This window comes from Phoxinus phoxinus (assembly GCF_949152265.1).
Source record: "Phoxinus phoxinus genome assembly, chromosome: 3".
Lineage (NCBI taxonomy): Eukaryota > Metazoa > Chordata > Actinopteri > Cypriniformes > Leuciscidae > Phoxinus > Phoxinus phoxinus.
The window spans coordinates 32,169,704-32,185,797 of NC_136878.1; the positions used below are offsets into that span (position 1 = coordinate 32,169,704).

The 16,094-nt window shown below is 39.9% G+C and overlaps 1 protein-coding gene across 1 annotated transcript; it reads right to left on the bottom strand.

Moving 5' to 3' along the window:
- Positions 1-12,189: 12,189 nt before the first annotated feature.
- On the bottom strand, positions 12,190-15,758 carry LOC306996038 (myogenesis-regulating glycosidase). Its single transcript, XM_079608125.1, has 3 exons — positions 15,456-15,758; positions 14,092-14,511; positions 12,190-13,991 (listed from the first exon to the last, which is right to left on the bottom strand). The coding sequence occupies exons 2-3, from the start codon at positions 14,370-14,372 to the stop codon at positions 12,218-12,220; spliced, it is 2,055 nt and encodes a 684-aa protein (XP_079464251.1). The 5' UTR covers positions 14,373-14,511; positions 15,456-15,758; the 3' UTR covers positions 12,190-12,217.
- Positions 15,759-16,094: the final 336 nt, after the last annotated feature.

A 16,094-nucleotide genomic window follows, 5' to 3' on the forward strand; every position in this document is an offset into this window, starting at 1 on the left:
GACTGTCAAACCAGATGGCACAGAAACACAATATGGCACCTATCTGTACACAGAAACACAAGCCATGTGTGCTTGTCAAAGCGATGTAGTCAAGATTCTCCCCACTGTTGAGGAGGAGGAGGACAAAGGCAGATGTTCTTTAGATGAAGCTAACAGACATAAAATAGCCCGAGAACGAGGCAGTCACGTTAAAGCGGCGGCATGATTGCTCAAAAAAAGCTCTCGCACTCTTCTATGCCTTTGATTTCAGAGTGGTCTGCTTCTCCCGAGTCTTGCTGGAGTGGAAAATGGAAGAAAGAAAATGAAAGACCAGACAGGGAGCCGGAATGAGCCCATGTACAAGACAAGTCCTCTACACTGGCACAGGATGACACCTGTGTAGGAAAACATTGTCTCTCAAAACAATCCCATTATTTCATCCTGACAGGTATACAAAATCCCCTCTGAGCAGGCAGATGATAGAGCGTGTAATAACACCTTGCCTATTATTTAACAGGACGTTCTATCATTGTGAAGTGTTATTATCTGGGGCAGAGGTGGGCTTTACATCATTCCTGCTTCAGCAAAGCAATGATGGTAATGCTGAAAAACAGAGCGATATGATAGATAAAGAATGACAAACAGATCCTAGATCAGTCAAAGGAGGATAAATCATCTACTCTGTGCTACATACTGTTAGGACTTGTAAGAGATCCATCTACGGGATTGAAGGAGGTAATGCTCTTTTTGTTCTCTGACTGCAGATCAGTAATACGTCCACTCAGAAACTGCACAGCACCCACTGACTAACAATTATGATGATTAGTGTGGTGATAAAGCACCAACAATCACAAAAGTGGGTATGAGCACAGAGAAGCTGATTGTGTTCAACCTGTAATTTGTTATAATTGTTTGAAACATAATGAGGAGTTGCTATTAGCCATGATTGTAGCACCATCAGCTGGAAACCTCAAAACATCAAGAGTTACCATAATGGCCCTATTCCTGTGTAGTTACTGCTTCAAAACATCACCTAGCTTGCATGGTGCTATCTGATTAATGGACACTATGGGCCCTATTTTAACGATCTGAAACGCAAGTGTCAAAGCGCAAAGCGCAAGTAACTTTGTGGGCGGATCCGGGCGCTGTTGCTATTTTCCCGGCGGATAAACGACTCTTGCGCCCGACGCAAATCTAAAAGGGGTTGGTCTGAAGTAGCTTCATTATTCATAGGTGTGGTTTGGGCGTAACGTGAAATAAACCAATCAGAGCGTGCTCTCACATTCCCTTTAAGAGCAGACGCGCTTGTTCCACGGCGGATCGCTATTATAACGGCGGGGTTGCCGGCGCACGCCAGGAGCGGTTCACAGCCGAGGAGGCCGACGTTCTCGTCAGGGCCGTAAAACACAGAGAAGTGACACTGGGGATGATGGGAGAAACTCACTCAAATTAGCTTCGGTTAAACAGGCGTATAATTTGGGTAAATGTGTAGCCTAATCTAGATTTTTTTTTTTATCTAGATATATCTTTTTCACATCTTCACGGACACAACCTCCCTCGTGTGTTAATATTTTTCCTTGTAATAATGTATGATTTGCAAAAATGAAAACTGCTGCGTCTGTTTATAATTATTAGAGAATCAAAGTGGATGCGCGTTAACACACTACATTATGGCCAAGCACGCGCCCTTAAAATACCATATCACTAACGCGCAACGCGCCACTGTCTTTAGACTGTTTTTTTCCTGGTCTGTGGCGCAATTGCTTTCTAAAACTGGAAAATAGCACCAGGGCAGTTTTGCGCCGGAACACGCCTCCTCTTTGCGCTGAACCGCCCCCGCGAGCGCAAGTTCATTCCCTAATTTACCGACGTGCGTCTGTGGAGGGAAGAGTCCGCTGTGCGCGGGTGCAAAATAGGAATGATACATGCGTCGGTGTTCAAAGTCAATTGCGCTGGGTGCAAGATAGGGCCCTATAAAGCAGTGGAGGAAAAAGAGAAATAAAAAACTATTTTGCTCATCAAGAATGCATTTAAAGGAACACAACAACTTTGGGTTATTCACCGTATCCCCCAGAGTTAGATAAGTCCATACCCTTTCATCTCCGTGATGAAACTCTCTGACGCACCCAGCCTAGCTTAGCACAAAGACTGGAGGTAAACGGTTCCAGCTAGCATACTGCTCCCAATAAGTGACAAAATAACGGCAACATTTTCCTATTTACATGTTGTGATTTGTATAGTCACAGCATGTACAAATAACAAGGTCACATGAGCCATCTTCTAACCGTATAGTGAACCAGTCTTCAGTGTGTCACATGATCCTTCAGAAATCATTCGAATATGCTGATTTTGAATGTTGAAAATAGTTGTGCTGATTCATATTTTTGTGAAAACCATGATTTAAAAAATTCTGGATTCTTTGATGAATATAAAGCTGAAATGAACAGCATTTATTTAATAGAGAATTATCTTGTATGACATTATAAATGCCTTTACTGTCACTTTTGATCAATTTCATGCATTCTTGCTGAATAAATGTATTCTTTCGAGAGAAAAACCTTTACTGACACTAAACATTTGAACAATATGTGTAGGCCTACTGTACATTAAGTAATTTCTCCAGATCGGAAGATTATGCACACTTTCATATATTTCATATTTCTTCAACTTTGAGCACTGAATGTTTTATTGTTCTTTATGTTATATACATTTTTAAAGCCATGATAACCTAAAAAAAAATTGTGAAATAATAAACATAAACCATTTCAATATTTGTTTGAAAAATATCAACTGTATCAACTGTTGAACTGTTTTTACTAGTCTAGACAAATTAAATACACAAGTTAGAGTATGAAAAAATGTGTTGTCAGGGCCAAAAGTTCTTAAAGAAGAACACACTGAGGTGCAACAAGGACTGATGTGATTAAGGGGATTACCTGCACCTTATAAATTCTGATGATGGTAGGTGGTCTTTTTTTATATATATTATATTATTTATTTTTATTATTACCAACAATACAAAATAGAGTAAGTAAAAACCAAACGTATAACAGCCAAAGGTGGAAGGCAGAACGATAGGCTATAATGTCATGCCTTCTGTCACTCAAAACCACACAATTTTAATTTTAGATGAGCTACCCCATTGATACAATAACGTTAATATCCCGTTTTAGTTTCTCTAACGGTAGTGGCCTATTTTTTCTGAGAAGAAGTAAAAAAAAAAAAAAAAGCATTTGTATTCAAGATACCGCACTGCACAAACAGTAGCTACTAGTGTAGCATACCTCAGTTTCTCTAAGAGATCAAGGGCATTCTCCACATCTTGACTGCAGTAAAGCTACAGATACAAGCTCTCAGCAAAACAACCTGGAAAGGAAACAATAACCATCTTTAATGAATACAGGTGATCTGACTGAGGGCCTATTGAACTGAAAGTAAACAAAACAGGCAACTCACAATATACAGTGTTCGATGAATGTATTAATATCTATCGGCTCTGTTCCATGCTGTGAGATTATTAGCAATTGGCAACTCAAGTGTTTTATTTTAATGAACAAGGCATTATTAGTGGATTAGTGTTGTTACTAACACGGTCGTAGCTCTGCAAAGGCACAGTTGAAATGTAATAAATTCCCCCATCGTATTTAATATGAAACTTTTTCATTTCTGTCATAAAGCCAGTTACAATGTTTGCATTGTCAATTGAACATATTTGACTATTAGTGCAAATGATTCGGCGCTGTATCTGTTAGGACGCCAGTGGATCACGTGACGTGGCACTGACATGAAACTTCACTTAATTTGCCCGAATGGAAAGCAAATGTCACACATTTACAGAAAATAGTTTACACGTTGCAAAGTAAGGTGTAAGGGAAAAAACTAAAGAGTGATATGACCAATTTCATACTGAGCTGGTGGTATTTAATTCAAGAGGAGGGACGACGTGCTCGTTCTAGGGAGCATTTGATTGGATAAATTTTGTCCAGTACATTGTCAATGTCAATGTCTAGAATTACACTAGATGACCTTAAAACGAATCAGACATAGGCCTATGCATAATTGGCAAACATTAATTTAGATTTTATGAGTTCTCTATTCAAATTTGATCTTCAAATGACTTTCCTTTTCTTTTTCTTTTTCTTTTTTTATATCAAATTTCTGTTGAGCAAGTAGAAAACTGGAAGTTTTTTGGATCAATTTAAATTCAATTGAACTTATAGTAACGGGGAAACCTCCTCCGCTCCAGTATAACAGAATATCTCATATATTTGTTTAAATATTAGCAACCTGTCGCTGTTCATTATTTAATTTTGTTTGCGAAATGCATCTGATAAACGTAGAAAAAGCCCAGAGCTCCAGCACTCTATTAAATTTGTTTCATAAACCATGCTGCATTCCCATGGAAAAATACAAACACCATGCAAGAGAAGAGAGAAAAAGAGAGACATTGGGGTGGAGTCAGCTAGAGATAGAGATTAATGATAATTTATGTGCCGAACATCCTGTGATGACCTCAGCCCCTGCCTTTCTCACTCTTCCTTTCAGTCATCCATCCCCAACCCCAATAGCAAACCACATTCCCATTTTCCAACGGACTGACAGCCTATCAGACCTAATCATCTCAACTTTTTTCAACATGGCTGCCAAGAGACGAGATGAGAATGGAGCGGAAAGTGACCAGCCCTTTTGTTCTTCGCATTGAACGGCCTCCAAACAAAAAGATGAAATGGCTGAAAAAATCGAGAGCACAAAGTGTGATGAATGATTTTCACAGGCACATCTGGCTTGGGCTGTGCATGGCGTGTGAGCTGTGGGAAAGACCGTTCCAGCTAATCCATGCACAGTCACGGTGGGCGTCTAGTAGAGGCCAGGACGGCAGACACAGCTGCCTTAGTCAACAACTGGTTTCCTGGTTTTTCTTGAACCGCACCTGACTCCATGCTTAGAGTGGTGAAGGACCCATAAAGACTGGCATAAAGATCTCTGCCAACTTCTGTTAACTGTCTGTTCTGTATGAGGGGGGCAGAAATAAAATACTGAGAGAGCATTCAGACACAGCTACTCAGTGCCAGATGTACATGATATGAGGAACCAAATGCATATTTTAAAAGAAAAAAATTAAATAAATAAAAAAAGCTTTAGAACTACAGTTAGATCTAGAACCACAGCTATTTTCCCCACAGTTGGATTTTTTTTTTTATTGTATTTTATCAGTGTAGATACATAAGGAAATTGATGCAACATGATCGCTGTTTACATAATGAGAGGAATGGGAATATAAAACCATGAGAACACAAGGGCAAGAGTAAGACAGCCTCTAGCCTTAACCTTGCTAGAAATAGATATCATTGGGTAACATCTCTAGGGACGGACTCTACAATTTTCAAAAAATTGAAAACAAATTACATTATGGAATTCCTGACAAAAGTTGGCTGAGATTCAGTGTTTGGAAACAAGATTAGACCAGAGATTCACTTGAGACGATATGATCTAGGCCCACCTGTCTAGGTTTCATGAAAAGAGTCTGTGTCTGGTTTTCTACAAATGATACTGACCTGTGTGTCATTTTGACTTGACCCAATTCTGAAGATTGCCTGGAAACAACAGGTCAATAAATAGACACACTAAAGCATGAACTAGTCTAAATATTATGTTTACACTTTATAGCCCGAGTTTTGTGTTATTTGTGTAAAAGAATTGACACTCAATTTTCTTTTAGTAACAATTAGAGCATTTCAGTTAATTACAGGTCCTTCTCAAAAAAATAGCATATTGTGATAAAGTTCATTATTGTCCATAATGTAATGATACAAATTAAACTTTCATATATTTTAGATTCATTGCACACCAACTGAAATATTTCAGGTCTTTTATTGTTTTAATACTGATGATTTTGGCATACAGCTCATGAAAACCCAAAATTCCTATCTCAAAAAATGAGCATATCATGAAAAGGTTCTCTACACGAGCTATTAACCTAATCATCTGAATCAACTAATTAACTCTAAACACCTGCAAAAGATTCCTGAGGCTTTTAAAAACTCCCAAGGTAAGACACAGAAAGAAATTTCTGAACGAATAGGCTGTTCCCAGAGTGCTGTATCAAGGCACCTCAGTGGGAAGTCTGTGGGAAGGAAAAAGTGTGGCAAAAAAACGCTGCACAACGAGAAGAGGTGACCGGACCCTGAGGAAGATTGTGGAGAAGGACCGATTCCAGACCTTGGGGGACCTGCGGAAGCAGTGGACTGAGTCTGGAGTAGAAACATCCAGAGCCACCGTGCACAGGCGTGTGCAGGAAATGGGCTACAGATGCCGCGATTTTTTACAAGCAAATTTTGCATGTCATTCGGAAATCAAGGTGCCAGAGTCTGGAGGAAGACTGGGGAGAAGGAAATGCCAAAATGCCTGAAGTCCAGTGGCAAGTACCCACAGTCAGTGATGGTCTGGGGTGCCATGTCAGCTGCTGGTGTTGGTCCACTGTGTTTTATCAAGGGCAGGGTCAATGCAGCTAGCTATCAGGAGATTTTGGAGCCCTTCATGCTTCCATCTGCTGAAAAGCTTGGAGATGAAGATTTCATTTTCAGCACGACCTGGCACCTGCTCACAGTGCCAAAACCACTGGTAAATGGTTTACTGACCATGGTATTACTGTGCTCAATTGTGAAATGAAAAACCCTTTTCTTTTGTTGATCGGATGAAATATGCTAATTTTTTGAGATAGGAATTTTGGGTTTTCATGAGCTGTATGCCAAAATCATCAGTATTAAACCAATAAAAGACCTGAAATATTTCAGTTGGTGTGCAATGAATCTAAAATATATGAAAGTTTAATTTGTATCATTACATTATGGACAATAATGAACTTTATCACAATATGCTAATTTTTTTAGAAGGACCTGTATATGCAACCAGTCCTGCTTGACACTATCCAAATGGGATTTGAACCTGGGTCTCTGGCGTAGGAGGCGAGTGCACTAATAAGGACGCTAAACACCATATAGCCCCCAGTTGCTAGCACTCCTCTTGAGGCCAGGAGAGTGAGGTTTACACACATAGCTGGCCTGCATCTGTTACACGCAACCCCCTAAACCTCACTCCCATCCGTGTCACAGCACCAAATGTAACCTGTCCTACTCGACCCGCTCTGAGCGGGATTCGAACTAGAGTCTCCAGCGTGGGAGGCGTTAAAGATGCTAAAGACCACAGCTGCTAACGCGCCTCTTGAGGCCAGGGGAGTGAGGTTTACACGCACAGCTCTTACTGGCCTACGTCCGTTACACATAGTCAAAACATTACAGTGAGCGGAAATCATGAGGCCTGCTGTTCCAGAGGCTTTTGGGTCACCATTTGTCTCCTCACATTCCTTTTCTTATAGACTTTAGCAGAATCAGTTTTTCTTTATTTTGCACATTTGTAGTAAGCCCTTGGCAGAAAATGAGGAATCTGTAAATTAAATATCTTCACAACAGCCAACTCTTCAAATCTGTCATTGAAATGGGGTTCAGAAGCCCAAAGTCTGTGTTCATTGGAGGCCATGCACATCATCGAGGAGGAATGCAGAGATCAACAGACCACTGTCAGCAGATGACACTGAGGGTGGGCTTTATGGATTTTTGGCTTTAGTGCTTTTTAATGCTCAGAAAGCTAATAAGTTCTGCATTAAGTTCTGTTTAGGGTAGGTAACTAAAACTGAAAAAAAAAAAAATTATAGTCTAGAATAGAAATAGTCTACATATAAATATCTGAATCTGAATAACAGAATAGTCTACATATAAATTTGACACATTGTGGCCAGCATTCTGACAATTGTCTTTACAAAAGTCCTAAAAATGGATCATTTAGTTGCAAAAGAGACTGCTCAGTACTAACTAGGCCAAGCTTGTGGGTCTACAAAATCGTCTCTCTTTTGCGCAGATGCAGATGCAGAGAGAGAGAGAGAGAGAGAGAGAGAGAGAGAGAGAGAGAGAGAGAGAGAGAGAGAGAGAGAGAGAGAGAGAGAGAGAGAGAGAGAGAGAGAGAGAGAGGAGATGAGAGAGAGAGAGAGAGAGAGAGAGATGAGAGAGAGAGAGAGAGAGAGAGAGAGAGAGAGAGAGAGAGAGAGAGAGAGAGATGGAATCAATAACAGGATACATTTCCAGATGCTAGGGGATTCATGGGCCACATCACACCAGACACTGTGCGCCTCAAACAAGAGAAACATCTCTTCCCTCATGTTTCTCCCTGTGTGGCAGAGCATTGTCAACAGATCAGCCCTACAACACTGACTGTGTATTTTCAGCATGGCAGCGTTTAAAGCAAATGGCAAATCCAATCTCTATTTGGTTTCTCCATTGTAGTATAGCAAGGCCTCGAGGTTTCATTCTTTTTAAGAGAAGGAGGCCCTGGCGTAAATCTGCTCGGCTGCCCACTTATGAAAAGTGAACATGAGAAGCCTTAATCCCAATAAAACGTCCCACAGACATGACACGTCCAGAGCCAAAACAGCGTGCTTAATTAGTGGGCAAGTTCCGGTCTGACGGGCAGGGCCATGACCTTCCTAGGGGAATAATGAGCCAGGCAATGTTTGGGGCCCTCGAGCTGTGGCATCCACACAGTGAGCGAGGTGCTGATTGCTGCTTTAGACGTGCTAAACTGACAGATTCATGTGACCGGACAGTGAACCGTACACTTGGCACAGGGAAGCTGAAATATTTGCTGCTGTGTTGGGGTTGGTCAAATCTCTTGTTTTGTGTCCTTTTGTTTCCGCTTTGTGAAGCTAGATTAGATTGGTCAGCTTTCTCTTTGTTCTCCTGTAAGAGGGGAGCTTTTGAAAAGCACAGAGCAGGGGCCATACAATTCGGGATGTTTTATCAGCATCGGCTAAGACAAGCGTATCTACATACATTATCTATGTAATATGTAATGACTAAGCTGTTTTAAAGGGAAATCAAGTAAGTCCATGATTGTCTTCACAGAGTGTAATATTTGTATTTGTTGTAAAATTATGTTGTAGAAGAAAAAGAGATTGAAAAGAGAAAAGATAGCCTATACAACATTTAAAAGACAACATCATATTTTGTCTATTTTTACACATGTAAGCAAACAAGCGCAGGGAGGCTTACTAAATAATTTTATGAAAAATTAGCCTAGTTGTTGTTGTTTTTTACACACAAAACAAAACCACAAATAAAATAGGATAATAGAAACACACATGGGAAAAATGTTAATAAAACCATGTTAAATCACACACAATGTAGAGAGTTGGGGGGGGGGTGGGATTTTACATTAAAAAAAAAAACTTCCTTTATCTGCCATTTGCATCCCACCTTCTCACGTCCCACGTAAAGACTATACTCTCATTCCAACCTTCAACCCTAAAAATGAGTTTACATCAGCCATGACATCTTTACCTCACAAAACCACTAGGTTTGTCTCTCGCATGACAAAACTTACTATGATCACAAAAAAAGCTATTATATGCTGCTACAAACTGAAGTGGACAAATTAAAAAGAATGGAGGCTCAACGGACAATTGTGTGATTATATATTAGATTGTGGTGTGTTGATATGTGTGGTAGAAGTGCCACCTGCTGGTAGCTAAGTTTAATTACACCCTTTTGGGACAGTAGTCGAGAATGCCGTCCAGTTAGTAAACATAGCACAACTTTCATATGAAAACATCTGGTGAGAATAAGGATATTCGAAGAATTTACACTTCTGCCCTGTAGTAAGATATTTATGGATATATAATATAAACACATGCATTTGAGCAAGGTGATTGGTCTATCTATGCTAAGCTAAACAGATTACATGTGGAATATAAATATGGTCACAGATCAGTTTTGGAGAATACAAATGCAAACTCATGTACTAGCAGCAATACTGCCTGTAGTCTACATGATAGCACTGCAGCAATACTAGCAGTTATAATGTCGGTTGTTGTAAGTAGACTACCGGTATGTGTTCTTGGTCATAATAATAGCAGGCAGGATGATGAAATTGTGGCTCGTTGGTCTAGGGGTATGATTCTCGCTTTGGGTGCGAGAGGTCCCGGGTTCAAATCCCGGACGAGCCCATTGTTTTTGTGTTGTGTTTTTTCAGTACTGGTTTGGTTTGGTTTGAAGCAACCCGAGGGTAAGTAAATTATGACATAATTTGTGAACTATGCCATTAATCACCATTAGAGGTCGTAGGTTCGATCCTCTGTGAGTTGTAGCTTTTTTTCTGCATTATTCTCGAGTGCAAGTCGGACCGTGGCCACCGGGCTAGGTTTTTTGTGTAAGAAAAAAATCATCGGAGCTGTATGAAAAATGTGCTTGCCGAAATAGCTCAGTTGGGAGAGCGTCAGACTGAAGATCTGAAGGTCCCTGGTTCGATCCCGGGTTTCGGCAGCTTTTGAACTCGTTATTCTTGTACAATTCACAGAGCCACGTTATCCTCCTCAAGAACATGACAAGGAACATTGAGTGAAGGCTAGCACTCACTCTATACTTTGAAACCAGTGATTCTTGCTAGCAAGAAAATTGATGGAATCCTCTTTTTTTGTGCTGGTGAAATGGGATCCCTCTGACAGTTCCAAACAGTATTGAGTAAAAAGGGCTTTAAGAACAAACCCTCCACTGGCTGTCCACATTTATGTTCAAGACTTTATGCCTTATATTTGTGATCCTGATGGATATCACTTAGCTCTTATAAGGTTCCATGGTGTAATGGTTAGCACTCTGGACTCTGAATCCAGCGATCCGAGTTCAAATCTCGGTGGGACCTTCTCTGGTGCTTTTGCACCATGTGAGGAGGACCCAATCTCTAAAAGAACATTTTAGAAACAAAAACCTTCAAAATCTTTTTTTCTGGATTATATTTGTACTGTAACATGCCCGGACTATAATTCGGATTGGTGTATAAGTAGAAAATACTCATTTGGAGAATGCGGGCATCGATCCCGCTACCTCTCGCATGCTAAGCGAGCGCTCTACCATCTGAGCTAATTCCCCTTCTATCCCCTTTGCTAATTCAACAAACAAACAAACAAACAAACAAACAAACAAACAAACAAACAAACAAACAAACAAACAAACAAACAAAGTAATTACCATATTATAAAAAAGCAATTACCATATATTAAAACTTTTTTTCAAATAATAAATATTTCCAATAAATTATCAATTTACCTTTTATGTTCACAAGTTAACACATTTGAGTGTATATTAATTAACATATATATGCTTAACCATTTACAGGTATTAAATAAAAAAATGTACTTCATAAATACATTCAAAAATCATGATAATGATGACCTCATGGAAACGTCATGCTTTGCACCTGAAACTACATTTACTCGGTTACATTTACCGGTACTTGAAAAATGTGAAATTGTGCACTTTTAAGTGTAAAAATCTCTTTTTGGGGGGCATGAGCGATACCCCATTGGCCCATTCACAAATTAATCACTCTTTTGAGTCTATTCTGTTCAAAGACTTGATCAAACAAGTTGTCAAAACTGCTTTAATTGGTTCGTGAATCCAAACAGATTATTACGCCAAGTACATGATACTACTCCACTACTAAAACAAGTATGACATTACCAGTTTTATGGACATATACCTTGATGTATACATTAAATAAGCTACCATTGTTCAAAGAGTATGAAATAAACACCTGCTAACCCGCAATTAATTATATTTTTTCTTGAGCATTATGTAATATCAGCGTACAAATAAAGTACCACATAAGCCTTGTTGATCCTATTATCATAAAAAAAAAACAATTATTTAAAGGAACCGTATGTAAGATTGTGGCCAAAACTGGTACTGCAATCACTTTTGCCAGATAGGCTGCCGGGTCCAGGAACGTAGGCTGCTACAAGGAGCTTCCAATGGCAAGACTAGAGCAGACCTGGCAACCCGGATGCCAAAACACTACTGACTTCATGATTGGTAGATAGGTGGAGGGTGGCGCATCAGGCCAAAACACAACATGACAACATCAACATCAGTGGAGGGCTGCAACTTCACTTTTAAATGACAATATCCTGGCCAGACTACTGTTGTCAGTGATATAAGTATTTGAAATGAACATGATTTCTTACTGTCTACTGACATATCAGGGCCATTTTATGATTAATTGAAATACATTTCTTACATACGGTTCCTTTAAATGTCACGTGATTGTGCAAATCATTGTTAGTATGGGCAGATATCAGTATTCAGCACTCTTGGGTTTTTTGGGGGGGGTTTTTTCATCCCCTACCTACTTACAATTATCCTGACCACACAAAGTAAGCAACCTCATCCAAATCCACTGGGTAATCAGTTAGGTACATGGGACCTTTGTCAAAATACTCTCCCTTGTAACTTCTCCATCTTCCTGCAGGAAGATATATATCTCTTTCTTGCTTGCCTGGTTCAAGTACAGGAGCCACCAAAAGGTCATCTCCTATAAGGAACTGAGAGTCAATTTTGTAAGCTGCTTCATCATCTGTTGCAATCCACCAAAGAGGGCGAATAATGGGATCCCCAGTGTACAGCACTTCCCCAGCAAGCTCCAGAACCCGAGGGGCTACAAGAGACTTGTGGAGAGCAATGAACTTATTGGCGATTTTCACCACCTCATCATCATAGTGCCATGGTGGAACTGAGAACTGCATGGCTGGCATGAAAGCTGAGAGCTCTAGCCAACGGATGTACAGCTCACGATCTGGAAGTCCAGTGAGGTTTGAATATGCATTTCCACCTATTACGTCTGGTAGAACAAACTGGTAGCCTAGAATACTGATAGTAAGTACAGTAGGGATTATAGATTTGAGGCCTAAGGTGTATCCCCATTGAGAGTCACGGTCAATAATTCTGAAGAAGCAGGAGATGTTTTGAGATTGATAGCCCGACCGCAGCTCCGCGCGGTCATTGAACGGTATTGCCATCTCAGTGTAGCGGCGGGTAAAAGTACTGGGATCCTGCAAAGGAACAAAGGTACTGAACTGCTGGGGTAAGTAACTTGTTTCTCCTGCATCAAACATGAAAGATGCCACTCCATATTTGTTCTTGAGGTTGCGGAGATTCAAGGCATACCAGTCCCGAGCTTCTGGATTTGTGAAATCCACAATTCCAGCTATACCATTCCACCAACGCACCAAAGCGGGAAGCTGGCTATCAGGCACTCGTACAAACAGACCTCGCTCTACTCCAACACCAAAATTGACAGAATTATAGTTGACAAATGGATGAGTCCACAGTGTTACCTGGAAGCCATCTTCCCTTAGTTTTTGAAACATGGCTGAAGCATTGGGGAACTTGATTGGATCTAACTCAAACTCCCCATAGCCACTAGTAAATCTATCGTACAGCTCCAGGTGACTGCAGTTGAAGCCATTTTTTTGTATGTCAGATGCATATTTTAAAAAAATGTCTTGGTTGACTTCTTCTAGAGCTCTTGTGGACCACATCGGTTGCCTGAAGACAACTTCTGAGGGAACCTTATTGGGCTTGTTGAAATATCGCCGTACCATGTACTTATGTATAGAGGTGACGTCAAGGCCGACACATACTCGATAGCTGAGTGTCACATGATGGGGTTTACCAGGGTCTGGCCTATAAGGGCTGTCATCGTATCGAGCTTGGAACCGCAGAGTTCTGTTTTTTTCATCCCAGCCAAGATGAAAAGGAACAGAATTGTTAATTTTTATGGCTGTAGCATTGGAAGAAAGCCAGTAGCGCTCTAAGATACCACCAAACGCCTGGTGATTGTAACGGATATCACCTGTAATGAAAGGTTTGGGTGTTTGCTGTCCTTTTAAAACTATTGGCCAATGCTGCGACCAAGTCTCCGCGCCACCGTACCAATGTGATCCATTGCAGGACATGACGTGCTCCACCAACCGATGCTCCTCTAGCTCGTCCCAGCGCACACGATAGCACTCAACTGTGTCTTTAGGCTTTACTGCTTCTATGAAGAAATGTATATTCCCCGCATTTGATTTGTCACAGGTGAGAATCTGTCCCTCTTTCGAACACGAGTCCAGATCAAGGGTTCCAGACCTAAAATGGACAAAGAAAAACACAGTGACTCATAATCATAATTAATCAAATATATGTAATCATAAATACAAGCATAAACAACAACATTTAAAAAAAATACCTGAATGCCATTTTGAAAATGACAACACCAGCTTGGTTTCGGATGACAAAACCGTCTTTGTTAAGGTCTAATCGTTCTGTCGTCAGATGGTTGGCCTTTTGAAGAGAAGCGTAGTAGTAGCACCATGCTACCATGGCAGCAATAACCAGTATGACTCCGAGCGCACTTGCTGTTATCACCGAGCGGCTTGGTCTGCTAACTCTATTCCGCCTAGGTGTCGAGTAATGGCTCATGGCGCCGATGCCAATATCTCCAACAGTTGCTGATACAATCTGGTACATCTTTACAACACTTGCACACAGCCTTCTGTAAAATGTTTCGAACTCATGAGCAGAAAGCAGACTGTTTTAGGTGTGCTGCACATGGGCTGCACATGGTTGAAGCAGCAGCTGGCCAGGACAACTTGACAATTTGCCATGCCTAGACATATTGAGACAATTTTAAAGGAATTATATGAAAAATTCAGTTTTTCTTTTCATGCAAAAATACAATGTTTGAAAGTGATCTAGTATTATAGGGAATTATTTAATACAATTTACCATGCCTCTATGGTTTAACAAAAAATTAAGATCGTGTCATCATTAACTCATTCCTCAAGTCGTTCCAAATATGAACGTAAAATATTCTGAGAAATGTCTTATTGTCTATTTGTCCAATGGAAGTCAATGGTAACAAAAATGTAGTTACCAATATTCTTCAAAATAGCTTCAATTTTATTCTGCAGAAGAAGAAAAAAAGTCATTCAGGCTTGGAACGACATGAGGGTGAGTAAATGATGAAGGAATTTTCCTTTTTGGGTGAAATATCCCTTGTAGACATGATAAACTGCATGAGAAAATCCACAATTCTCAACATCTGTGAGGCACAAAAGCAGATTTAAGCTGTTCTTTTTTCTCTGCAGCAGCTGAATAGTCCTCTAGGCATGTATTGAACATACAGTTTCCAATACAGGGTTGTGATGTTCTGTAACAGGCTCACTCTGTATGGATTTGATGGACATTTGCAGCAGAATAAAAGTATCTGCTGTATTTAAACAATTGTAATTACAATTTCATTGTTGTGTAATTGTGGGAATTGGCTACTAGTTGCAGCAGTTCTATAGATTCATCCTCATCACTCTTAACACCGATCACAAAAAAAAGATTTCAGCAAGTGCTCTCTGACACATCACTTGACAAATTAAAGTAGCCTACACAGTAACACTGCTGCTAGATAACCAGTGATTAAGTGTCTAGCAGATGATAATATTTCTCGTTCATTCTACAGTTTTGAGGTATTCACGAGAGCACAAATATTTATTTTTATGTTATTATGACACCTTGGCTTAAATAAATATAAGCAATATATTTTCACTAGTTACTTACATTTTGTGTCCAGGTGAGATAATTCGGAAGGAAATAGGCTTGCTACAATACAAAACGATGATATGAATAAGTGAATATTTTACTTTCACTCAACAATAGTTTATATGTAGCCTCCTCGCCTTGACGTCCGAAGATAGGCTACTCGAACATCTTCTGAAACAGGTTACACACGACTACGAAATGTAACTTTTCCTTAAAATCATCAAGTGTTTTAAGAAATAACCTTAATCTGATAACGACATTAGGACTACACGTCGGTCAAAATACTCTTGCTTGAATGTTGCTTGAAAGCAAGTTCGACCTGTTTTTGTGAATCATGGGTAATGTAGTATTGTGAGATGTGTGGTGGAAGTCTTTATTTGATGAGGACATGAAACTGTACGGAAAGCAAACACGAAATCTCTGTAAATAGCCCAGAAATAAATATTTAGTAGCATTGTTTATAATTGTATTTTCCCAAAAGTTGGTTAGTATCGGTTCAAAAAAAATGTTTTTACAGTCTATGGTTCAACCAGGTTTAATATTTTCCATAACACACTTACTCCACTAGATGGCGGTGAATAATAAGAGGAAAAACGTCACAAAACCGACCATTGTAAATCAAAAATACAGAGGACATCTTCTCTTGTGTTTCTTGAA

Coding starts and splice junctions, on each gene's coding strand:
- LOC306996038 (XM_079608125.1), bottom strand. CDS start 14,372: ATGTACCAGATTGTATCAGCAACTGTTGGAGATATTGGCATCGGCGCC. Junction 13,992..14,091: donor ATTTTCAAAATGGCATTCAG/GTATTTTTTTTA, acceptor TGTCCATTTTAG/GTCTGGAACCCTTGATCTGG.